Here is a 26,118-nt window from a genome sequence, read left to right on the forward strand (position 1 = left end):
ATGTACTTTCAAGGCGACGTTATAACTTTCCGAAATCACCTGACAGCAAAGAACAGCAGCCCCCAATCGACCCTCACCTCACAGCCGGCCCTTACCTCCTACAAGCCTCCCGACATCCACCGCCTGCTGCCGCCCGCCTTCTCGGCTGCCGTCCTGTCTGAAGGCTTCGTCTTTGTCGACTGGGATCCGCACAAACTGTGGGAATCCAGCATGAACAAGTTTATAGACTCCGGCTGCTACATCCTTGTCGACCAGACCAAACCGGCCGCTAAGAGTCTTAGTTTCGGCGGGAGTTACATGACTCCCCGAGGCAGGGTATATCACGTAGACATACACTGTAAGGACGAGGCTTTATGTACGGCTCACATCATAAACCACGTGAAGAACGCATGTAAACAGTATACAGGCATGATAACCTTCTGTATCATGGTGATAGATCAGGCTTTGAAGGAAACAGTCGTGAAATATTGTGTTGAAAATCTTACACTCTCTCATCTGCCCCACGATCACACCTATACACTGTACCAAACAGATCTCAACAGTATGGCAAAAGCTGCTGCTGGAAACAAAGCCAAGTATTAGGCTGTAAGTATCGACGGGGTAAACGATAACAATAATGTGTGAATAATGAAGCCAGACGTTAACATTTAAGATTGTTAATACTGTCACATTTCCTTTTTAGTATTAAGCTCAAGATGACGTTAGTTAGTTAACTTCATTCCATCAACCTGTGCTAAATTTTTCCTCATTTACTTGATATCCGTGTTTCCGAACTACACGTAGGTGGCTCACTGTGTTGTTAACCTTGGTAGTAGCTAGATTGGATTGACACCCAATTCCTAATTTTACCTGCAATTTGGCAAGGTGGCGATGATGTAACAGTTGTTGACTTAGAATTTATTTTGAAGTCTCATTATATTCACAGAAATGCATATATTTACGTGCTAGTTTAAATTCACTATCCCTTGTCAGAAACTTATCAGACTGAATTATTAGCAGAGGAATAATGTTTGAAGATGTATGTGCAAAAGTGTCGTCCTCATGCCTCCTAGGAAAAAAGTTTATCAGTCAATGCTGATGAACATCCTATGTTTGCTTTCATTGTTTTCTTTTTTTGTTGTCGTCATTAAACACTTACTTAAATTGACAGTTTTTAATTTTTTCTAAACACTTAACTTTTAACCAGATGGTTTTATGGCCAGCTTATGCTCCTGTTACAAAGGCACCACGCCAATTAGTTTAAGCACTAGTTTTCGGCTGTGACCCTTTCGTGTCCCTGTGGGACACCCTGCGGCCGTGCCTAGGATAGTTTTTAAAGCTCGGTCACCCATTGGGCCAAGTAACAAATAGAGGCCGTAAGGGACTTGTGAAAGCACCCTCTTTACATCGGAGGTTTCAAGAGCGCGCTTTAGGCACTGCGGAAAATATATCAAGAGTAAAAAAAGCATAATTCCCATGTGGTAAGGAACATACTTTTAATCATAAGTCCAAAGTTCATTTTCCAAGCAATATTCCATTAAGGCAAACATTCTTCTTGTTGTCCAAATATGGCTGACAAAGTGATGCCATATCCTGGACATCCCATGGTATTGTCGATTATCATATTTGAAAAGTCTAAAAATGTGCATACATTATTCATGTAAAATAAGTTAAAACTTTATATTTTTATACATTCGCCAGGTGTTCATTAATGTAGAGATAGTGAAAGAGGGCGGAGAGGCAGTGCTTTCGAAAACTTTTGAACGGTATGATGTATCCTTCCCAAATTTGTAGGGACTGATGTTCATGTAAAGTTTTATAATTCATAGAATTTTGGTGACGTTATGACGTAATATGACGTAATTGATGTGATTTTAGTGGCTAAATAGGGAATTCCCGTAATATCAAAAGGTATTAAACAAAATAGTATGTATTGTTGATTTTATGGGATACCAAGACATATTACATAAATCGTAACTACGTTGAAGCTTAAATGACGTCATTAAATGACGTCACGTGTTGTTAGCGACCCCTTGGGATCCGCCATCTTGGATCGGCCATTTTGAAATTTTCAAAAATACTTTTTTTTCCACTTATGACCCCAAAAAACACTAAAAATAGACTATAAACGTTAATCTAAATGTTTCTGGTAAAGTTTGGTAGTCCTAGCGTATGTCGTTCGGCAGTTATACGATGTCAAAGTTGGCGCTGGTACTTTGAGCCCCCCCCCCCCAGTCTGGATAGGGTTAACCCGTTTTTGTACTTAAAATTGTCAAGAAACGGGTGTCGACTAATCTAGAAAAAATGGCTGTTGCCATATATAGTTATATTTTCTTGAATGACCTCATGTAAACGTGCGCTCTGAGCGCTGTGGCGATTAGAACCCTTCCTTGGCTATCCTCAGATGACCTTAAGTGAGATTGAATATGTGTATCAAACCTACATCAAACTATATGTATATCCATCTTCACTTTGTCACAGTTTTATTCTTCCTCGACTTCAAGTACATTAACAGTGCATATTCTATAATACAGAACGTACGCAAATGTACCGCCTGTACAGTCATCTTGTAACAGGATATCGTCTGTTACAGCTGTTGTTCTATCCAGGCTGACCAGACATCCCTGCATGTGGCGAGCATGTACGGGCAGACTGAGATGGCAGAGCTGCTGATTGAATATAAAGCCTACGTGAATGCGAGGGACGGAGTAAGTAGAAATAACTCTGGCCTGATTTCTCCTAACCTGAACCCGGACAGGGTGACTCATTGTTCCTCATAGACATCAACCTTTCATCGTTTTGTTTAGTTGAATATTCCTTGGTTGCCCGCGAATATATCTAAATTATGGAATTGACGCCGCTGCAATGTGGCGACATAAAAAAAAAACCCTCAGATTTCTCCTGACCTGAACCATGAATATGTACCCGAGTATTGCCTTGTCTCTGTCCAGTCCAAGTAAGGTCATGTCGCTTTCACAAAACCATATAACGCAAGGCCAACTCTAAATCACGAAAAGTTAGGTTATGAGCAGCTTTGACGTGAAGTTAAAAAAGTTAAATTTTTCTGCTGAACTTTGTTTGATACACTTAAAACCTTATGTGCTGACACCTGCTCCACAGACACATCATACATGCATTCATATATGACGTTTGCCTATTGAATAAAGTAAGAAACCTATGACAGTGAAAAAGTTAAATGCAGCAGCGTTGATGACCATCCCTACAGCGGACTTTCTGCAGCTGACATGTAGCTTTTCACCCGGAAGAAATTTGTTGTGAATGAATCATCGACAAAACCACTGTAGCCCATCTTCCAAAATGACCGAGACGTAAACTACGTTTGAAAAGCTGTGTACCAGCAGTGACCCATGACCAATCAGAACTTCAACCATTCAGACTTCTTATATAATCCACGTGATGACTGTTGTCCGTGTTGAACCGCCACTACTGACCCTGACCTTCCTCCCTGTACAGCCGGACCAGGACACAACGCTGCATAAGGCTGCTTACCGGGGCCACACTGGGACCTGTGAGCTCCTGATTCGTCATGGGGCAGACGCAACGACCAGGAATAGGGTAATACACACTTTTTGCAAATGGACCATACAGATTACTTTGGTATGGAACAGGGATAGTGATTAGGATGCAAACATAATCAATGAATACAGCGTAAGTAACCAAATCTAAGCTTACCATGCTAAGTTGATATGCGATATCAATACGAACGAATATAAATGTTTGTACACATGTCAAAGTAGGACGGTTCCATAGCAATATTTTCAGGACCTGACGTTGATCTACAGGACTTCGTCTCATGTGATTCTTACCCACGTGATGACTGTTGTCCGTGTTGGACCCGGCCCTACTGACCCTGACCTTCCTCCCTGTACAGCCGGACCAGGACACACCCCTACATCAGGCTGCTGAAGGGGGCCACACCGGGACCTGTGAGCTCCTGAATTGTCATGGGACAGACGGGACGGACAGGGATGGGGTAACAAACAATGGTTTCTAATGGACCCTACAGATTATATGACTGGTTAACTTTATAATGATATCTTGACAGCATGTACAAGCGTTTATTGCTTCAAATGGGCCCTACGATGCAGATTACATTAGTATGGAACAGAGATAGAGACAAAAATACAAGCATACCTAAAGCGTACCTTTAATGAAAATATTTCAGGTAACAATACAAAAATGCGAAAATTGCGGGTAAATAGAAGGACCTGATTGTGGTCAGCAAAACGTCACCTGATACTGCTTCTTATCCACGTGATGACTGTTGTCCGTGTTGAACCCGACACTACTGACCCTGACCTTCCCCCATCGTACAGAACCAGTTCACACCCCTGCATCTGGCTGCTGAGAAGGGCCACACCGGGACCTGTGAGCTCCTGATTCGTCATGGGGCAGATGTCACGGCCAGGACTAAGGTAATTCACACTTGTTTCAAATGGACCCTACAGATTACGTGGATATTGGAAAAATATCGAGACAACGATACAAGCATACGAAATAAAAGTAGGTGATGTTAATTTACAGCATTTCACCGCACACTGCTTCTCATCCCAATGATGAATGTTGTCCGTGTTGAACCCATCACTGCTGACCCTGACCTTCCTCCCTGTACAGCACGGGTCCACAGCCCTGCATGAGGCTGCTGAGGAGGGCCACACCGGGACCTGTGAGCTCCTGATTCGTCATGGGGCAGACCTGACGGCCAGGGATAAGGTAATACACAATTGTTTTAAATGAACCCTACAACTTAGATGGATGTGGAACAGAGTAAGTATATATAAACACATCTTAGGTAACAATGCAAAATCTAGCATATATATAGTATGACGGTTCCTCAGTAGAATTTTGATGTTGATCTACAGAGGGTCACCTCATAATTTTTATCGACGTGATATATATATAGACTGGTTTATTTTGTCATCATCATTTGACAGACAAGCCTCATGGCAGCCATTACGAGGCTGAATTGCGAGGCAAAATAAAACATAGTTCATTGTAGTTTACACAGCTTTCAGGCATCGATTAAAAGTTTTTAGACAATCAATATCAGCTAAAACATTTGCTTAGACCATTTAACATATTTCACAATCACTCTCTTAGGGATTGCCTCGGGACAAACAATGCTAGGAAAATGTGGTAACAATGTTCTCTAGAGTTCATTTAAAAGTCTGATGATGGCCGGAATGGCGCTCCTGGTGTAACGGTTTGTGCCAGAGGGTTGTCCATAACGGCTCGCGTTCCGAAGGTTTCTGCCATGTTGCTGACCACGGGTGTGCGGAAGCCAGGAGCGAAAACGTGGGGACTGTTCTAGTTTAGCAGCAAAGTCGGTGCATAACTGTTGTCTTCTAGTTGACAGTCTTGGAAGGTAAAGCTGGTTCAGGGTAGCAGTGTATGAGTTGTAAGTCCGTCCTAGTATAATCCTGCAGGCCCGTTTCTGAACACGTTCTAGGGCGTCGGGCTGTTTCTGTGTGAGCGCTGCACTCCAGCAGGGGGTGGCATACTCTAATATGGGTCTGACGTATCCACAGTAGATGGTGACGAGATCAGACGTAGGTATGCCGGATCGGCGCAGCCTACTGACGAGAAAGAGTCGCTTGCTGCCTTTAGACACCATCTCGTTCACCTGGTTGTCCCACCGCAAGTCTGACCTTATGTGAAACCCTAACAACCTGGCCTGTGTGACGATGGTGAGGGGTACTCCTCCAAGGGTGAGTGCCGGTACCTGCGGGGGGTGGCGCATAAAACAGAAATGCATTGCCTTGCATTTTTGGGGATTGAGCATCATGTGGCTGTTTGTTGACCAGATCTCAAGGTTGTCGAGGTCTGTCTGGAGGGTCGATGTTGTTGCTGATATTCTCATCTCCCCAAGGTTAACGTCATCAACGTACTTCCAGAGTTTGTGGTTGCAGGTTTAAAGTCGTTTATCATTACCAGGAACACAAGAGGTCCTAACAGGGTTCCTTGGGCTACCCCACATGTAAGAAACTCCCAGTCCGACAGTGCTCCCTGGTAGCGGACACGCTGTTTACGGCAAGACATAAAGCTGCAGAGTCACGGAATGAGGGATGGTCTTGCTCCCATGCTGATGAGTTTACTGACGGCGGTGTTATGGCATACCCGGTCGAAAGCTTTAGAAAAGTCAGTAAGGATTGGCGTGCCAGTTGACGCTTTCCGTTCGATCCCAGCGAAAAAGAAGTTCAGCAGGTCAATGAGACAGTGTGTAGTTGAACATCCTTTTAAATTTCCAAACTGCTTGGGGTCTATTTGGGAGGAGATGTCAGACAGAATCCATGAAGACACAAACCCTTCACACACTTTGGCAACCTGAGCTGTGAGGGAAACAGGTCGGACATTGTCCAGGTCGGCTGGCTGCTTCTTTAGAACAGGAACGACTGTAGCCTCCTTCCACTCGGGCGGTACCCTTCCCTCCCCGAGAGACGCATTCAAGATGTCTATTAGCGGTGTGGACAGCTCATAGGCGAACTCCATGAGTCTCGGTGGCATCTGATCCGGGCCAGGGGCTTTTGACACCTTAACCCGTTTCAACCTATTGTACATGTCCCATGGGTTGACTTGTGGTGGTGTTCTAGCCGGAAGGAAGGATGGAAGCTTAGGGTAGTCCAATGGGCTCAGAGCCTGGCAAATGGACGCCAAGTGCTTGTTGATGACGTTGGCTGCGCCCTCTTTGTCGGATGGTCCTATCCCAGGCACTAGGATAGACGAAGAAGGGGCTGTCCAGTTTGCTATCCGCCTGATAGCCTTGTGCCACTCGGCCGGACTGGACTTCTTCATGTGCTGTACATGATCGAGATTGTACGTCTCCTTTCCTCGTTTAATGTCGCGGGCTATCTTGTTGCGGAGGAAGTTGTAGAGTACCGCTTGCCCTCGGCTGTGGGCTCGCTGTCTTTTGTTTATCAATGATTTCAGCGAGGCAGTTATCCAGGGCTTATCTCTGTGGTGCAGCTTAGCCCTCTTTTGGGGGAAGAACTTGTCTATGGCTGAGTGTAATGTCCGGTAGAAAGCCGTTGTTTTGTCCTCGACTGCGTCCTTTTCAAGCACTTCTTGCCAGTTGTGTGTCGTCATCCATTGCCCAAATGCTCGCATACTGGAGTCAGGCATGGGACGGGTGACGACGAACTTGGTCTTGTTTGCTGTCCGTGCACGAGCTGCTGGCTGCCACCAAACAGCCTTGTGGTCACTTGTGCCGATTGGGTTAGTCACTTCTGGTGTTTTGTAGTGGGACTTCAAGTTCGTGATTATCAGGTCCAGTGTTGCTTCCCCACGGGTTGGGGAGCGTACCACTTGCTGTAGCCTGTGGGACCGGAGAAGGGACTGACAATCCAGTCTGTTGTAGTCTCCAGCCAAGATAAGGCCGATCTCAGGGTGAAGTGTTTTCAGTAGGTCAGCTGTGTCCACTAAATGGTCCAGGAGAAGTTGCTGATGACTGGAGTTGGGAGGAATGTACGTAGCGCAGACTGATATACAGGGTACCTGCCGCGGGAGTCTCGGGGGTCGGAGCCATACCCATACACATTCAAGTTCTGGCGGCACAAGAACCTGAGAAATGACTCTCGCGTGTACGTCGTCGTGGACATAGACGACAACACCTCCACCCCTACGGTTGGTTCTACTTCTGGAGAATAAGGAATACTTGTCTACATTCAGGAATTCAGATGGCATCGCTGAAGAAAACCACGTTTCCGTGACAATCGCAGCGTCGGCACTGTACTGTTGAATAGTGGACTCAAATCCGTCCAGCTTGTTTAGAAGAGAACGTGCATTGCACATATATACTGATGGTAGGTTCACCGGGTTTGCATTTGGACTATGTTGTTGTAGAGGTATCCTGATCAGATTACAGGTGCTTGCAGTTTTGTGCGTTCTTGAGTTATGTTGATCTGCATTCCTCTCAAGTGATTTGCATATGACAGAGACGCAGGTAGGGCTTGGGAGGGAATGCCTATTTCCGACAACAGTGGCAATGTTTCTTTGAAGATTCTTACCGGCTCTTGTCCCTCGGTATCTACCTCGAACCCTCAGGACTCCTAGTTGTCTGAGCTGTTCTTGAAGATGGGATGTGAGAGGCTCTGTCGTTTGCCGTAGGCTCCTGAAGATCTGGGCCGAGTAGCGCATCGTTACACCGGAGGCCATCTTTGCCAGGTTGCTAACAGTTCGCCAAGACAGACCAAGTTTTCCGGTAAATCTCCGCTGATCCCGAACTGCAAGCTCTCAGGATGAGGCGTCTAACGTCTGAATGCCTTGTCAGACACATATATTGCACAGTAGTGATAAAATTTACGAAGTATACACACATATAAAACCAAAGGCTACGGAGCTCGCAAAACCCGCGGCTGCTCAGTGAGAGCGCCACCTATCGTTACTGTACAGAACCAAGTCACACTTCTTTCCTGCATAAGGAGAGGTACCAGTAAATTGACTATGCAATGCCACACATGGTTAAACCATGCAAAAAAAAAATTACATCAAAACACGCACAGACCCTGAGTACTGGTCGTCATTAAACCATGAACTTAGAATTCATCACAACGTCCCCCTTGCCCTGGGATGTAAAACAATGTTGTACATGCACTGCTGGTTTGGGATGCTTTTATGTGTTCATGGCTTATTGAATACGGGAATGCTGGGTGACAAGCCAGACCTGGACGTGTTCTGTGAGAACGTACTGTTCCTCATCGCTGAAAACACACAACAACCTTCGTCATTCTTTGCCCGATCAGTACCAGTGGCAGTGCCTGACGGAAGCCGCTGTCTACTTAGACGAAAATAACAAAATACTTAGGCCGACGAGCCCAGGTGTGGTCGTAACTCCCTTATTGTCTTCCGAGAGGTCAGCATAGCACTAACCTCAAAGCAGATCTCCTGGTGGTTAATATAGTACCTGCCGGCCAGGACGATCCTACGGCAGTGGCGATTTTACCATCGGGAGATCTTCTCGGGGATCAGGAAAGCACCACTTAACACAGTCGTTACAATATTAGCCGTCCACACCAATAGAAGAGAGGGAACGTTTCAAACACTTGATTAGGCCATGATGATAGTTTGGTGTCCTCTTTACTCTTTAGACATTGTTAGGTTTAAATGAGCACATGTCTTCTGTCTCCTTGTACAGATCGGGAAGACTCCATCAGATCTAGCCGACGTCTGGAGAACTCGGCGTGTCCTGAAGGTAAGCACTATTCTCATGAAGGGGAAGTCTTCACACCTGTTCTTGCTTAATTGTAATGTAAATACCAAAGATGCAAATTATTATATTGTCAGAAATTGGTTTTGACCATGTTGGAATCATTATGGCTTTATTGTTCACATGTGAAACCTGTTGATGCAGTTTAGTTTGAAAAAATTGCAGAATCTGTGTCACACTCTCTTTGTTTATTTTACCTCCAACTAGAATTGTGAAAAAGAAGTGATGCAGGAGAAGTCGCACCACGAGTTGCTGCAGAAGTCTGGCGGAGTGAAGGTCAACAGATGTAAGGTGTTCGCGTTTGGGAAAGCGGAAACTGGAAAGTCCACACTGATGAAAAGTTTGAAAAGGGTGAGTAAATGCCTCACCTTGTTTCTCGGATCATATCAATGTTGCACAAGATACAGGCAAATGAAATAGTGATAGATTCCTCAGACTTTTAGGCCAAACATTTCCTCAAATATGTCAAAATCAAATAACTCTTCTTCAACAGGGCCCCGTGGCTGCAGTATGTTCATGGATGCAGAGAACACCGTATTCATTGTGCTGTACAACATCATGGACGACAGCAAGGCTCAAGAACAAGAGGTAAGGCCGCATTTGAGCATGAATCTATGGGGGAAATCTGCATACTCTCTATCTTTTCTCTTCAATCATACACTACATTTGTATTTGATCTTCAAGGCTAATTCACTGGGATATGTTCAAGATGTTCATGTATCATTTGTTGATAGCAGGTAACAACTATGGACTTTAGTTCCTGAAGATCATGAATTGTTGAATCCGCTTCAGGTCCACTGGTGGCTGAGTTTCATCAAGTCCTGCAACCCAAACCGGAAGCCTGACGTCATCTTAGTGGCCAGCCATGCAGACAAAGTGTCAGTCACAGTGGGTAAGCAGGAAAGGAGTGTGTGTGAGGTCAAGGGTGTCGGGAAATGCAAACGTTGGATAGTCTTGCAATGCAGCAAGTAAGCAGTCGAGATTAAACGCATGAACTATATGTTTGTATTGTTTACCTGGTAAACCGACTTATGACGTAACTCTTGGTATTGATATGCGTATATTGTATGCCCTGCCACGATAAACCTGAATCCAACACACTTTTGACGTCCAGGACAACGCAAAGCTGGTTATCTTCTGTAGTTGATGACGTCAGAGTTCAAAGATCACCTCCGTATCTCAGATGAAGTCTTCCTGATGAACTGTAAGGAGACCCGAACATCTGAGATGGACCGACTCAAGACGCTGCTGGCCACGATGAAGACGTCCATGCTAGAGGTATGTCTGTATAAGTAAACTGCAAGAACTGATTAAGGACGTTTTTATGATAGGTAAGACTTTTCAAACGATATACTTTTTTATCCACGACTTATACCAACGCCATATGCCCAAACTGTGCGCCGAGATCACCAAGCAGCTGCCTAGCTGGTGTAAGAAGAAGTGCAGCCCGAAGTGTCCTGTACTGAGGTGGCCAGGCTACGTGGACGCAGTCAAAGAGATCGACCCGCAGGTTGATGTAGGCTTCCTCCTGAAGTCTACAAGATTTCTGGACCATCTGGGAGAGGTACACGCCTCTACCCCTCGTTCAAAGTTTTTACAATATACATGTAGAAAGACGTTTATGTAATCTTAAAACTAGAGACAGCATCTGATATGTTTGTAAACAACAAGAAATTAGTATGTGGCAATTCAATTCAATCATTTTACTAAATGTATATATCATCTCCGACCTACTGAACTGTGGAATTACCTTCAAATACAATGTCTAAAACCCGTGTAGGAATGTCCTACACAGTCATAGTGGCGGATATGACTCAATGGGCCAAGTTTGTGTTACAGCCCATCTTCACCTGCCCGAGTTCTTCTGATCCCATAATTGTCCTGAAGCCCAACTGGCTCTGCACTGACGTCATCGGTCCGATGATGGCACCAGTCAACTTCCCCATTCCCCGCCCGGAGAGAACAAGCTAGGACTACGTCACTAGGGCCGAGATCCAGCGCGTCTTCCAAGACGTTGCTGACGTGGATCTCCTCATCACCCTGCTGCAAGAGTTCCAGTTCTGCCACTCCTATGACGGACAGACCTTCATCTTCCCAGGGCTGATGATACAAATTATGCCTCCTGACAAGTGGCAACCAACAACTGAGCCAAAGGTAGTCTACTTTGGGAAGCAAGTCCAGTGCGCCGACTCCACCGACACGTTTTCCTCCGGGTTCTTCCCCCGAGTGCAGACCCACCTGATGAGGGAGCTGGAGAATCGTCCGCTGCTGTGGAGAGATGGCGCAAAGTGTGCGGACAGGAATGTGGAAGGTCTGATCAAACTTTCTCCAAACGGCCGTACAGTCAACATCTGCGTCCGGAGTGCACAGGGTGACAAGGTGCAGTGTGGCAAGATGCTGCAGCAGCTGGAGAACATCATCGCTGATGTGCTGGATGAGTGCAGCCCAGGGACAGGCACAGTAGAGAAGGTGCTCAGCGCTCGTGCACTGAAGGAACACAGGGAGGAATTCTACTCCTATGGCAAGGAGGAGGTCAGCAAGGCAGGGGCAGAGGGCGGTACAATCGTCCATCGCACCCTCGGGTTCACAGAACAGGTCAGTGATCTGCTGTGTGTGGAGACCCCGATCACCAGGAACCGCCCGGAGCTGGTCCAGGCCTTGCTGCACGTGGAGCCAATCCAGGAACACCTGCAGGCACGTGACACCCTGACTGTGGAGGAATGTTATGTCATCCGGGCCTACAACACGCCCCAGGATCGCGCACGTGCACTGTTGGACACCGTGGGGACGAAGGGAGAAGACGCCCTTCAGGTGTTCCAGTCAGTCCTGGGGGAGGTTGACGCCCGTGCGGCAGACATGCTGATGGCCACACAGCGGACCGATGAGCTACAGGACAGAGAGGACGAACTGACCAGACACCGTCCTGAGCTGGTGCAGGCGCTGAGGCACGTGGAGCCGCTCCTGGACCACCTGCAGGCGATGGAGGTCCTCAGCAGACGTCATCAGGGCCAAAGGCACGCCCCAGAACCGCGCACGCGCACTGCTGGACACCGTGGGAGCAAAGGGAGGAGACGCGCGTCAGGTGTTCAAGGCTGTCCTGGAAGAGGTGAACCCGGAGGCTGCGGAGATGATGCAGTAAAGTTGACCTTGAAGAGTTGAACTTCCTGACCCTGCTGAGGATTAATAGCTGCATTTGCGTCATACATGACATTGAGTAATACTGACTTGTGCTTGTTTAGTGCCTCGAACCTGATGCTTGTTTTGCCAATCTTTGTTAATATCTGAGTATCAGGACCCTACATAGACGACTTCATTCTGCAAATGCTGTGCCACTGGCTTTTGACAGCGGTGTAGTCAGAGGGAATGGGCATAATCACTTTCTTCTTGTGACATGTATATTCTGTTATACTGGTAAGCTGCTTGCTTGCCTGCCTGCTTGCTTGCTTGCTTGATTGATTGATTGATTAATAGATTGATGGATTGATGGATTGATTGATTGATTGATTGGACACAAAATGAACCACCTGCCGTATGACCATAAAGTATACTGGATACGGCGATACCTTAAGAGCGTGGACGCTAAAATGCTGTGACTGTTACAGAAAACAAACGAATGACCTCGTAGTTATATACTAGAAATGTATATCGTTAAAATACGCAAGTGTTGTGCATGAGCTAAATTTTGCTTAAATGAAAACCCGTAACGTTTCTTAATGTTCTTTATTCAAGTTGAAATGTCGAATGTGTAGTAATAACCATTCTGCAGTGTGTTGATGAGCTCTAAAGCAACGTGAGGTCTCCTATTGAGCTTTCGTACCTTTTGATCTTATCGCTACAGAGAGGTGTGTAGCAGCACACTAGCCAATCAGCGCCAAGAGAAGTGGAAGTGTCTGTCAGGATACTACCCGGCGGCTTCCTATTGGTCGGTTGCTGACTGCCCAGACGACTGGGCGGATGAAGTGACAAGGCATGAATGTTTAAAAGAAGTTGATGTCTACAACCCAAATGACATAGTGTACCTCTTCACGATGTCTCAAGAAATATCCCTTACAGAAACATTTTCTGTGCTGCTTGCAATAATGTATCTATGACAGACGCAATTGTTCGGGAATCCGTATCGGTGTGCTCTGGGTTGATAAATTCTTCCACACATGATCTAAAAGGTACAGAGTGAGTGGTACAATGAAATCACCAATCCTAGCCCAGATTGTACCGGATCCATGGTGTTGGAATTTCTGATATATCCCCCAAACATTGCAAGATCATGTATTCCTTTTGAAGTTAACACAGCTGAAGCAGAGTGTGATGTCATTCAATGCAAATCTTACAATTTTCCATTGAAGGACGAATTTAAAGCTAAGACTTACAAAAACATACACTGTGCTCTTTGTGAGGGAATTTCCCCGATAGCTACAACACATTTATATTGCGGTATTCCTTTAGGCAGTACAGACCGGTGCATTAAAGTGAAGTGTATCTCACTGACTTACTTGTTTATCTTTAACGCTAATCAGGATGATGACCACAAGACTGACCAGTGTCCCCCGAATACCATATACGATCCTTTTGTCGACACATGTCGGCTTTTCTCGTCCAATCGCGCAAGTGATGTATCATCAAACGGGAGTGTCCATTTTCAAAACTGCAGCAGTGCCTCAAATCTGACAGTGAAAGAACTTAGTTTTCTTTTTAATGATACAGAAAACATGTTCGATTCCAACGTGTCTTGCCCAATTGAACATACCATTAAAAACTGTAGCAGACCAACATTGACTTTCAATGAGAAAGAGTTCAACATTCTTGCCAATGGCAGCGTACATCTTTTGGGTGTTAACCGGACTTGCTCCACTGAACAGGTAACGATTATAAACACAACAGCATTGGTTTGCGGGGAGTGCATTCTAGAGCATTTCCTAAATGTCACAAGCGGTCGTCAGACTACGAGCAGTTGGGAGGATAATCAGGGTTGGTTAACCCTGGGTCTTGTGATTGTGTCTGTTATAGCCGTGTTTGCATTTGTAGGCCACACTGTCAAGTCTGGCCAGTGGAAAAAAGTACCGGCTAAGCTGAAGGTTCAAATGTTGACATGCATTGCGGTTGCAGAATCCCTTTTCGTGGCACGTCTTCTCCCACCTTCTGGAGCAGCTTGTGTAGTGTATGGGATAATCCTGCACTACTTTCTGCTGACGGCCTTTACATCTATGAACGCGCTATCTGTGGATCTCTTTCTCACATTCAGTGTCGGCTCAGAGAGAGCTAAACTGCGCTATTACCTGATGTATACCTGGCTCATGCCGCTGGTTGTAGTCGCGGTGACGGCGTTTGTAGAGTTCTGTCCCTGCAGTTCTATCAAGGAGGGGTATGGAGACCACTGTTGGATTAGTCACCCGACAGTCGGATTGGTTGCATTTGAAGTTCCTGTCTTCTGTGCTCTTCTGATCAATGTCGTCTTCATCACCCTCGCCTTGCTGACCATACGGAAGTCATTCCTAATCGCAGACGCCGCTTTGTCCCGCTCGTGGAGCAGAAAGGGATTGGTCTATTTCCGCATTTCATTTCTGATGGGGTTCACCTGGATTCTCGGCTTTATTGTGCCTTATGCCGGCAGCAGGGTTCTCGAGTACATCTTAATTGTACGTAATGCCTCTCAAGGCTTTTTACAGGCTTTGCTGCTGACATTGACCACGGAAGTAATGCAGAATTTGGCATCTGCGATCAGGGCACGCTTTTGTCTAGGTGAACCTAATCAAAACAATGGACTAACTGCTGCGTCTGGCATCCAACAAAGTACCCAGCATACAACTGGCGTTAGAGCAACCGGAAGTAATTTAACTGCTGCAAATATACCAATGACAACTTTAGCCGATGCTAAAGAAAAAAAAAGGATGAAGGCAAAAATGTGGTGAGCATTCCAGAAGGCGAAGAGCACACACGGTGATTGAATTTCTATTCTGTCATACTGTCATGATAAACAAAACATGGGCAGTCCTATCTAAAAACGCATCCATCGCTTCTCGCACTACACTTGTCATTGGTCTAGGCGGTACTGATTCCGCAACCACTTGACATCCGTTGCATGCCTATTATCTCATTACCGCGTCATATTTCATTGTAGGCCACCGTAAATTTGTACACAACCGGGTCTTATGCCCTGCATGCGTTAGCTCAACTGTTGGCTTACGCAGCGCTTCGAGAATCGCAATTTTCGTTCCCCTTAACACCAATACCCCTTTGACGCACAGTTCCATCTTTCCGGTAATTATGGCTTACTGACACCCTTTTCTCATATTTCTGTCCGGCTACATCTTCAAACAAACCAGAAACCTCATTTAGAAATAAATCCCAAAGTTGTTTATATCAACACAAACGCAGAGTTTTCTTTTATGACCATTGGTAGTAGTCCCCAGTATGAAAATTGAGACACCCATCATGTTGAAACAGGGCAGGGCCAGTCTTAGGCTAACACACAATCGATCTCTAAACGTCGGAAAGCTGTCACGTAACAAAGTGCTAACTGTCTTAAAACCACATCCTACGTACGCCCATGCCGGAGCACCTCCAAAGAACCCAAAATCTAACAGCTGTCCTGGCCATACAGGGCAGGGTCAGGGTCAGGCCATCACCTAACCCAACACAAACATTCCTGTACTGTAATAACCATTGGTCATTATTACTAGTATTAAGATATCTACCACCTTCATGATCAGATAGGGCAGAGTCGGTTTCAGGGCTTCACTTCACCCAAAACAAACACCACAGCTGCTGTTGTGGCTAGTAGTGGTCATGATCACCAGTATGAAGATATTGACAACCTTCATGATAAGACAGGGAATTGTCAGTCTCAGGGCATCACCAAACACAAACACAATAGCTGCTGTAGTGACTAGTGGTCATGATAAGAGATGGCAAGGGCAGTCTCAGGCCACCCCTGGGTCCTATGCCCACACCATGACGCGATGACCAGTGGTCATGATCAGGCAGCGCAAGGTGATAACCAAGGCACGGAATCTTTTGACTCCACCGATCTATCTCATGGCACAGGCCCACAGCCTCGCAGCCGGATTCTTTGTACAAAGTGGTAGATCAGTCGCACTCGTAAAATGATGCCTCTCCAGTCAATTCCCTACTTAAAGGACCAAATACGTAAAGATAAACCTCCAAGTCTCAATAGAAGCTACCTTGTGAAGACTTCCTTCGGCAACAGGTCAAAATAGAAGAGCAAGTTGCTGGGAGGAGTTGAGCTTACCTTTACCCTAATACTGGGTATACCAAGTAACAGAATTAGTAGTAGTAGTAGTAGTAGTAGTAGTAGTAGCAGTAGCAGTAGTAGTAGTAGTAGTAGTAGTAGTAGTAGTAGTAGTAGTAGACTGGTTTATTCAGAAACAGCCAGACTTGCAAACCTCTTGGCAGCCCCCGGGGTGGCTGAATTACCAAACTTCTTATACATCACAATCGCCTTTGGTGACATACCAAGACATCGTGAATGCATTATAAAAATCTCAACGAGGATGTACCTCAGACTCTGTTTTCATGTCGATGTTTCATATCAGCATAATCATTCCTTAAGAGTCCCAAATCATACAAATCGAATTGGCGTGGCCAAGAAGGGAACTGTGGGTTAAGCAGTAGGTTTCCCAAGATGCTGCTTTACTACATGTTGTAACTCTAATATGTAACAAAAACAAATCAGTGCTTAGAATACCTACCAGCAGCTTTGAATTGTAAAACAATTTTGAAGGTAGGTGAAGAAGAACAGAAAGTCTTGGCAACTTTTTAGCCCCAAACTTCAAGGTTGTTGAAATTCATCATCATGCAACTTGCAATACTTAGTAAGTAGTTATTACGATGTGGAGAATTGCAGTTCAAAACGTTATTGTTGAGGAATATTAATTAGATCACAGTATGATACATGTAGTTCTATTAATAATCACTTATGTATTAATTTATATTTGTTATTGATTAAGTGCAATTCAGCAAATTCTGCACATCGCCGTTGCGGAAGGCTATCACCTGTCAGATATCCTCAGACGGGTGGTCTACTTAACAGAAGACGAGTCTTTAGTGGACGATTATCTTGAGAGGGTGAACAGAAGTCTAGATTGCTCCCGCGCTCGTTCACGTCATTCAGCAGCACTAACACTGAAGGATAATTATGGGCAAATAGAAAATATTAAGATAACGGGACAACTCCTGGACGTCAAGAAAGAAATTTACCCTTTCCCCAGCGTAACCGTTGATGTGTTGAGTGTTTGCTGCGGTATTACGATCTCCAGTGTGTGGGGAATGATAGAAGAACTGCACAAGACACAGCGGATCAGCCAGGAAGATGCCCACCACTTGACAGTACTCATCAGCATCTCGGTGGAGCTGCGGTTAAGAGCGTACATTGCCAATGGAGGACAGAAGGACAGACTGTCTCCACTCACTGAGATGAAAGTCCAACTGGATAAACATGACGTAGATGACAATTTTGTTATGTCAGTTTTCTACAAACCAGACTCTAAAATGCTTTTCAGGTACTATTATACCGCCGTACCATTGAAAAGATGCATTGTGGACATAGTTGTTAAGGAAAGTCCGACGACAAACATATTAACAACGGAAATATTTGACAACTCATCTCTAACAAGGGGCCGCATAACACAACAGCTGTTTCAACTCGATTCATCAATACGTCACCTCGAATCAGCACTGGGAGAGGCGGACAGTGACGAAGAAAAACAGTTTGAAATACTTTTCCAACTAGGCACAGCCTTTCAAACGCGCGGTAACTGTGAGGAAGCAATGAGCTGCTTCAAACGGGCACTCAGAGTAGGAAATGCTGCATATGGAAACACTAAAGTGCATCCCATGGATTGCCGGATTGCTCGGAAACATTGCGTCATGTTGGAGTGACCTTGGTGATAAGAGGAAAGCTATCAGTTATTTCGAACAGTCACTAAAGATGAAGAGAGCTATCAATTGCGAAACAACAGCACATCCCGCCATTGCTTCATCACTAACCAACATTAGAGCATGTTGGAGTCACCTTGGCGACCAGAGGAAAGTTATTAAGTATTACGAACAGTCACTGAAGATAATGAAAGTTATCTATGGCGAAACAACGGCATTTCAGTATCCCTTAACAATATTGGAAAGTGTTGGAGTGAACTCGGTGATCAGAGGAAAGCTATCAGTTATTTCGAACAGTCACTGAAGATGAGGAAAGCTATCTATGGTGAGACAACAGCACATCCCGACATTGATTCATCGATTAACAACATTGGAGCATGTTGGAGTCACCTCGGCGATCATAGAAAAGCTATCAGGTGTTACGAACAGTCACTGAAGATGAGGAAAGCTATCTATGGCGAAACAACAGAACATCCCGACATTGCTTTTTTCGCTTAACAACATTGGAAACTGTTGGGGTGACCTTGGCGATAAGTGGAAAGCTATCAGTTATCATGAAGAATCACTGAAGATGATGAAAGCTATCTATGGTGAATCAACAGCACATCCCGACATTGGTTCATCGATTAACAACATTGGAGCATGTTGGAGTCACCTCGGCGATCATAGAAAAGCTATCAGGTGTTACGAACAGTCACTGAAGATGAGGAAAGCTATCTATGGCGAAACAACATAACATCCCGACATTGCTTTTTTCGCTTAACAACATTGGAAACTGTTGGGGTGACCTTGGCGATAAGTGGAAAGCTATCAGTTATCATGAAGTATCACTGAAGATGATGAAAGCTATCTATGGGGAAACAACAGCACATCCGGACATCGCATTATCACTTAACAACATTGGGGTATGTTGGAGTAAACCCTGCGATAAGAGGAAAGCTATCACGTATTGCGAACAGTCATTGAAGATGAAATGCGAAATTTATGGGGAGAACTCGGCACATGCCGTCATTGCAATATCGTTGTGCAACATCGGAAGCTTTTGGCGTCAACTCGGAGATAAGAATAAAGCTCTCAGTTACTTAGAGCAGTCATTAACGATTATGAAATCTATTCATGGTGACAACACGGCTCATCCTGACATTACACGTGTATTGAACAACATTCGAGCATGTAGGAGTTCCCTCCGCGATTAGAGCAAAGCCGAACATCGTCATCAAGATAAGTCAACTCCAGGGGCACTGGCGTCGTAACTCCACTGCCAAATGATTGCATAACTTGTGACCTGTAGCAACTTTTATTACAATCCCTGAAATCTATTGCAGCATGGGAGTAGACATTATGCTTGTCTAGTCTGGTGGAATTTGTAGACAGGTTTGCTGTATGTACTGACTAGCAAATGTTCATATCTTTAATGAATGATACAAGTCATATAAGTGTTCCGAGTGAGCTCAATGTAGTTACTGAGTGAGTGAATGCGTGAGTGTGAGTGAGTGAGTGAGTGTAAGAGAGTGAGTGAGTGAATGAGTGTGAGTGAGTGAATGAGTGTAAGAGAGTGAGTGAGTGAATGAGTGAGTGAGTGAGTGAGTGAATGAGTGAGTGATATCAATATCAAAATAAACCCGACCATCACTTTAGTGAACAGAAGTTGTAGCAGGCTGAGTTGGCCCAGGTCCAAATTTGTTCTTTGGTACGCAGAAAATGAATGTTCCTGAAATCAGCAATCCGAGGTGGAACGAAGCATGTAATGTGTCAAATGTACAGGGTTGTGGTATATTTAACGTTTCAGGTTGGAGGCCTGAGATCTTCGATGCCTTGTTTATTGTGATTAACGATAAAAGTGAGTTTATTCGAAGTCGAATGTGAGGCCTGTACCAGCGAGCTTCTTCTCACACCAGGTGTCGAACGCAGAGAAAGGTTCCTTATGCATCTTTATTGATTTTAGATTAGTTTTAATTGGCCAGTCAATGAATGATGCTACTGTAAGTTGTCTAATGCAACGGCGCGATCAACCATTCATTCATTCATTCATTTAACCATTCATTCAATCATTCATTCTTGATGATGATAATGGGTTTCATTCGAAGAACATTTGGCAGACCGAGAGCTCAATTACGTGTTCTGTTTATTCGAAGTCGAAGGTGAGGCCTGCACCACCGAGCTTCTTCTCATACCAGGCGTCGAACGCTTCACTCTCCTCCGTAGAGAAGTAGTTCTTCCAGTCTCCGACAATGCCTGCAAGTTTCGACAATAAACATTGAGAAATCTTTGAAGTGAAACACGTCATGAACAACTTCTTTCAAAATCAAGTGACTTTGTGTTGTCATGGCGATAGAGTATGATTAGAGAGATGCTTGATTCAGAAAAAAAACTTGAATTTATCCGGCATTCTATGCTGTTTTGTGAAGTAATATATTTTCTTTTTTTCTAGCGTTAGTTGATCGTATAGTCATTTGGTAAGACTCTAGGGGCGTTTTAATCTGAACAATTACTGAAGTAGCTCTGTTTTGTCAGCGACAGCTTTTCTGGGCGATTCTCGTTTACACAGCCGTTTGGTTTGACACGAAAGTTCACGTCAGCTGTTCTAAATCGTTACGCCTGTTCTCTAACGGCAATGGATTCGACCCCTACCTTTCCTGGCAATATGCCTTCTCTCCGCCGCCGCGGCATTGTCCAGGTCTGGCTTCATGTTGTTGAAAGTGCTGGCCTCTGCGATGCCTTTTACGGTCGACTCGTCCAGATCAACCTCCAGGAAAGTCACGATGGTCTTTACAGCACTCAGAAGGTCCTGTAAGGCATCAGTGAGTCTTGTACAAAACCGAAGATAGTCACATAAGAACGTCAAGCCAACTAATGACTCTGATATTCCTACGCACGTAGGTGATCACTCAGCAGGCTTTGGAGATTGCATTCGGGCATATACTGTCAATAAGAAACAAAATACGAATTGACATGGGGTTTATATGGGAGAGGCCTCTTGCCGGCCTAGGATTCCCGTTGTGTCTGCCTTCAAGAGGCCGGGGAGTACCCTCTTGCCGGCCTAGGATTCCCGTTGTGTCTGCCTTCAAGAGGGGAGTCCCCTCTTGCCGGCCTAGGATTCCCGTTGTGTCTGCCTTCAAGAGGGGAGTCCCCTCTTGCCGGCCTAGGATTTCTGTTGTGTCTACCTTAAAGAAGGGAGTCCCCTCTTGCCGGCCTAGGATTCCCGTTGTGTCTACCTTAAAGAGGGGAGTCCCCTCTTGCCGGCATAGAAAATTTAATCGAAATTCTCGGTGAATCAAAAATCTTAGACACTAAGGCCTCTTTTAAAATTTCCTTATGTCTGTCATTTGTGTTATTTCACCCATAACAGCTTTATTATCAACATGTTGTCGTTTTGAGAATTCAGAATTCAAGACGTCAAAAAGGGAATAAAATGGATTTTCCCTTATTATTTTGGATTCTGTTATATGTACTCTACCTTAGCATGAAATGTCAGAATATTCAAGAGGATCTAAACTGTTCATCGACTTTAAAAAAATTTAATCCTCTCCTGCGCCAATCTTCTCTTAAATCAATTGGGACCAGGGGGCGATCTCAACTTCCAACAACCTTTGACCCATCGCTGACGTCACACGCCCATAGATTCATGTGTCCTTCATGTGCCCGACAGTTGGAAACTTCCGGTGAGTCTATCTTTTTTTAGTTCGCGAACAAGTTATATTCTCCATGGTGTAAATGTTATGTAGTTTCATCAGTACCGTACCTTCTTCATGTCCTCGTACTTCAGGAAGAGGAAGTGGGGGTCGTCCCGCATCTGCCACCAGCCCGACACGTGATCACAGAAGTCTCCGTATGGCACTAGGGAAGTAGCAAGGAACACGGATTAGCCAATTGCACACATGAAAGATAAAAGTGACTGCGAAAACACAGACAGACGGAAAACAATACCTCCGTGAATTAGTAGCTTGTTCTATTGATTCTATTGACAAGAATTGGAATGTTTGTCATAATTGATTTACTGTCAGTTCTATCCTCTCTGAACTATATTTCCTGTAAGTCACGTAAGTCTGACCTTTGTGGTGACATCTTCCCACGCACTTCCTGCCACTCCAAGGACAGTGTGTGCTAATAACCACGAAAACCACACGAACACAAACATTAAGGAACCGAGAGGAAAGTCTTTGCACAAGGAGGCAAAGACTTTAAGGTTTATCCTCAGTTGCAGCCAGTCACTGACCTATTCCGGCACTGTAATCCTGAACAAAGTCTTCCCAGCGCAGGTCGTCCGCGTTACCACCCAACATTGGGATTATTTCCTTCGAGAAATGGAACATCGACACCGCCGTGTCCTTCGGGTTCCTCATCGGCACCAGCACCTTCACCTGTCGGGAGAGTAATAGAGAAGAGACAGTAGTACTGAAACACGTCCTGTAAATGACGGGGGGGGGGTCATTTACATAATTAATGTGCGCACTATCTTAGCTACAACTCCGAATCCCGTTACTGCATTGGTATGTACTACTTTAAAAATGTTGAAAACACTCCTAATCTTGAAATACACACTTGGATCACCTCATTGTCTCTGCTCTATTCCAAACTTAGTATCCAGCTCTTGAACATATTATATGTAGATGTAAATTTCTTTTGGGTAGTTTGAGATCACCTTATTCTGTGGCTTGGATATCCCTTTTGGTGCAAACTGAATAGGCAGATGTGTTATCAGAAGGCGAGGGGAGGGCAGCTCAGCCAGCTTTACGTAGCCGGGCTGTGGGGCTGTCGGTCGCCTTAGCTCCATGGCACCGACAGTCATGGTGTCCACAGTTTCTTCTGTTTTTCCTGAGGCACGCAGGATTTTAACGACGATCTCTATTAGCCAGTTTGTCCCTGGGAAAATATTGTTAAATTGGCTGTTTTACATGTTACAGTAAGGATGATGTGTGCTATCTTCTGTCGGGAAGGCAAGCATACGTCATCTGACAGTCTCTCAAAGTTATATTATCTACAATGCATCATACTGCTCATGCGCATTTGGAACAGCTTTATTACAGGGTACTTGTTGCTGGAGTAAAAGACTTTGGGTATCATGCGTACCATGATCATGCAACCCAATAGACAGATGAATTTTGCAAGAATGTTCCGATCACAGCTAAATTATAACTAGATATAGGGCGTATTCACGTGACGTCATCACCCCTGCCCTCCGTGGGCGTCAATTTTGGTATTCACCCTACAGCGAAGTTTCTCGGTGTCCGACGGTCTCTAAATTTCCAAGGAATGCGAAGTCGTCTGATCGCTGTTTTATTATATGCAAAGAGTCTCCAGCCTCACATCCTTTTCGCTACAAAAATCTAAGTTCACCTACTGGAAATGACCCATTATCGACGAACGAGGAAAGGTTTTCCCCAGCAGCCTACAAACATGGCCGCTAAACTGTTTACAGAGTACGCATTAAATCAGTTCACAGCATACAAGTGTTCCAAGGCCTGCAACCATGTAGTACAGTGCCTTGAGTGTCGTGAGAAATTTTGTCGACAGGGAGTACGTTATGATCGGGAAAGTTTGACGTTGAAAGCAACGACTACACGGCGCTGCGACTGTGTTACACAACGGGCCTGTAATTTGCTAGCCTGGATACCAGACCTTTCGCGCGATGCGATGATAACCCCTTTTGGGCGGGGAAGACCTAGTAATGATGATTGAAGACCTTTATTGTATGTTCGTGCCCCGAGGGACTAGACACAGGTCGTTTAACACAAACCTAACTAACATCAAAGCGACATATACAGTGAAATATGTACAGTACATTGTGTAAACATACATGGTAGAAGAAAGGGATAAGCTAAGCTAATCTAGTAAAGTCAAATTCTTCTCGCTTCTTTGTACATGTGTAGATGTATGAACAGATCATGTTTCTTATACAAGGCTTATCTAGACGCAACAAAAATATGAATTTATCCGTTGCGTTTAAATATTCAAAGTATGGGAATTTCTCATTAATACATTTGAAAAGAAAATTTATTTCTATATCGTAAAGTTTACAATCTAAAATGAAGTGCCGCTCATCTTCTATTTGATTTAACTTACAATATCGGCAAATTCTATGTTCTAGAAGTGTGTGGTTGTGCCTTCCTGTTTCAATATGTAATTTGTGACAACTAATCCTGAATTTAGTGACAGCTGCTCTATGCTGTATGTTGCTTATATATAAATACTCTTCTACCTTATATAGGGACTTAAACAGTCGGTAAGTTCGTAATTTGTTGCTATAAGATTTCTCTCTTTCATCACTGTGAATTTCGGATGAGAATGTTTGGGTGTAAATATCTTTCAAACGTTGGCCAATGGAATTGATGATAGGAGTCATGTTTGTTCCCAGGGATACCTGGGGGCTCCAAACGAAGGCAAAACCACACCCTTCTAGCATATTACGAACACCGGACGCCCAGCATCTTTTACCATTAGAATCTAGCAGAAATTGACATGAAAGAGCGTCCGCTTGTAGACTGTCAGCGGACACTCTTTCGTGTCAATTTCTGCTAGATTCTAATGGTAAAAGATGCTGGGCGTCCGGTGTTCGTAAAATACTAGAAGGGTGTGGTTTTGCCTTCGTTTGGAGCCCCCAGGTATAGGGATAGAGTTTGCACCCGTGAGCGCTTGGCAGCCGAACTCGGATTTCTATCGCGCGAGACATAATCAGTGGACCGTGTGCTATCTGTGGCGGCGGCGCGAGTTGCTTCCCCGGCCGAGGGATTAGCTCCAGGAGCGCGGTGGTCTGGCACTCAGGCTAGTAATTTGCTTTTCGACCAGATACAAAATAGCCTGGAATCCATACCATCGGGGGCTCCTCGATATCTCCACGGCACTGTGAGTGACCCCCGCCCGCCCAGACAGCTTAGTCCGCTCGGGGTGTGTTTACGGCCTTAGATTAGATTACGTCGCCACTTGGGTCGGCGGCAAAGTAGGGTGGCAGCGGAAGTAGGGTGTAGCGGAAGTAGGGTGGCAGCGAGAGGTAGAAAGGCCATCAGAAACTGACTGGGCCCGGTAAAACACCACGAAGCCGACCCCTAGAGACTAGGACCAGGCTAGATACAAAAGGTTTCCATACACACACGTTGATTCTAAAACTTCAACTATTTAGACCCGCTGTTCGCATGTCAGAAATCCACATTTGTTTCAGTCGTTAGTCCCTTCGTATGTTCCCGCACCTACACGAGAAACGCAATTAAACCAATCTTACTGTTACCCGATCAGTGTGTGCTTTATCAGTCCCAATCCAACATCTAACCACGAGGCAAAACACCATGATTATGAGACAAAAAACGTTTTGAAGGGAAATTGGGAATGGCGTAGAAAACATCTGCCATTTATACGGAGAGTTCCATAGGGCTCTACTATCAAGTGAACACCAAAATGGCCGACAGTGCTCTATGCAAGGGGAAGGTCACGTGACTTAATACGCCCTATGTATGTGTGTGTATGTATGTGTATATGTGTGTGTATGTGTGTGTATGTGTGTGTATGTCTGTTAATCTGAACTGAAGCTTACGCATTAGGTCAGGTACATAAGAATCGAAGTACAATTAATGTTATACAAACCGAGGAAGTTTCAAATCACGTCACAGGTCTGGGTGAAAACCCGAGAAAACACTGGGCACAGATTTGATCACAAACAGAATCCAACCCGTACCTGTTTTTGGATAGCTCGCCACAACAACGTCGTCATCTCGGATCTGGAAACCGGGCAGAACATCCAAAGTCTCCTTGGTGACGTTATGAGGGAGAGAAAGTCCCTGGTGGGTCCACAAAACATTGCGGAGCTGGCTCATGGTAACCTGTAGGAAAAATACAGCGGGCACCGTTCAGTTTTCCTTCTGTAAATAGTGTACAAAAGAAATAAGATAGCCCAGGATAAAATCTAAAGCTCACTATACCTCCTGTGTATTCCCACGGAGATACTCTCCAAGCATAGATTCGGTTCTGGTTGTTTTTGCCATACGGCCCGCCGGGCCGTATGGCATTGAAACCGGTCTGAGATTGGCCGGGCG

General features: G+C 44.9%; 3 protein-coding genes across 3 annotated transcripts; 2 read left to right on the forward strand and 1 right to left on the reverse strand.

Annotated features, from left to right (window-relative positions):
• On the forward strand, window positions 1–5,127 carry LOC136425840 (26S proteasome non-ATPase regulatory subunit 10-like). The gene is made up of 7 exons (XM_066414777.1): window positions 1–315; window positions 2,589–2,738; window positions 3,454–3,555; window positions 3,872–3,973; window positions 4,317–4,415; window positions 4,615–4,713; window positions 5,101–5,127. The coding sequence occupies exons 1-7, from the start codon at window positions 1–3 to the stop codon at window positions 5,125–5,127; spliced, it is 894 nt and encodes a 297-aa protein (XP_066270874.1).
• Window positions 5,128–10,583: 5,456 nt separating this feature from the next.
• On the forward strand, window positions 10,584–12,361 carry LOC136425841 (uncharacterized). Its single transcript, XM_066414778.1, has 2 exons — window positions 10,584–10,766; window positions 11,042–12,361. Exon 2 carries the CDS (start codon window positions 11,306–11,308, stop codon window positions 12,359–12,361), a length of 1,056 nt encoding a protein of 351 aa, XP_066270875.1. The 5' UTR covers window positions 10,584–10,766; window positions 11,042–11,305.
• A 7,807-nt stretch (window positions 12,362–20,168) lies between these two features.
• On the reverse strand, window positions 20,169–26,118 carry LOC136425459 (sulfotransferase 1B1-like). Its single transcript, XM_066414320.1, has 7 exons — window positions 26,005–26,118; window positions 25,761–25,905; window positions 22,737–22,957; window positions 22,311–22,455; window positions 21,837–21,931; window positions 20,726–20,882; window positions 20,169–20,329 (listed from the first exon to the last, which is right to left on the reverse strand). The coding sequence occupies exons 1-7, from the start codon at window positions 26,089–26,091 to the stop codon at window positions 20,220–20,222; spliced, it is 960 nt and encodes a 319-aa protein (XP_066270417.1). The 5' UTR covers window positions 26,092–26,118; the 3' UTR covers window positions 20,169–20,219.

The sequence above is a fragment of the Branchiostoma lanceolatum genome, chromosome 19 (assembly GCF_035083965.1).
Source record: "Branchiostoma lanceolatum isolate klBraLanc5 chromosome 19, klBraLanc5.hap2, whole genome shotgun sequence".
Lineage (NCBI taxonomy): Eukaryota > Metazoa > Chordata > Leptocardii > Amphioxiformes > Branchiostomatidae > Branchiostoma > Branchiostoma lanceolatum.

Excerpts from the sequence above, each read along its gene's own strand:
- LOC136425840 (XM_066414777.1), top strand. The coding sequence starts at position 1 with ATGTACTTTCAAGGCGACGTTATAACTTTCCGAAATCACCTGACAGCA. Across the intron at positions 3,556-3,871 it reads ACGCAACGACCAGGAATAGG|CCGGACCAGGACACACCCCT; the intron begins GTAATACACACT and ends CTCCCTGTACAG. Across the intron at positions 3,974-4,316 it reads ACGGGACGGACAGGGATGGG|AACCAGTTCACACCCCTGCA; the intron begins GTAACAAACAAT and ends CCCATCGTACAG.
- LOC136425841 (XM_066414778.1), top strand. The coding sequence starts at position 11,306 with ATGATACAAATTATGCCTCCTGACAAGTGGCAACCAACAACTGAGCCA.
- LOC136425459 (XM_066414320.1), bottom strand. The coding sequence starts at position 26,091 with ATGCCATACGGCCCGGCGGGCCGTATGGCAAAAACAACCAGAACCGAA. Across the intron at positions 22,958-25,760 it reads GGCGAGCTATCCAAAAACAG|GGACAAACTGGCTAATAGAG; the intron begins GTACGGGTTGGA and ends ATATTTTCCCAG. Across the intron at positions 21,932-22,310 it reads GGATTACAGTGCCGGAATAG|TGCCATACGGAGACTTCTGT; the intron begins GTCAGTGACTGG and ends CTACTTCCCTAG.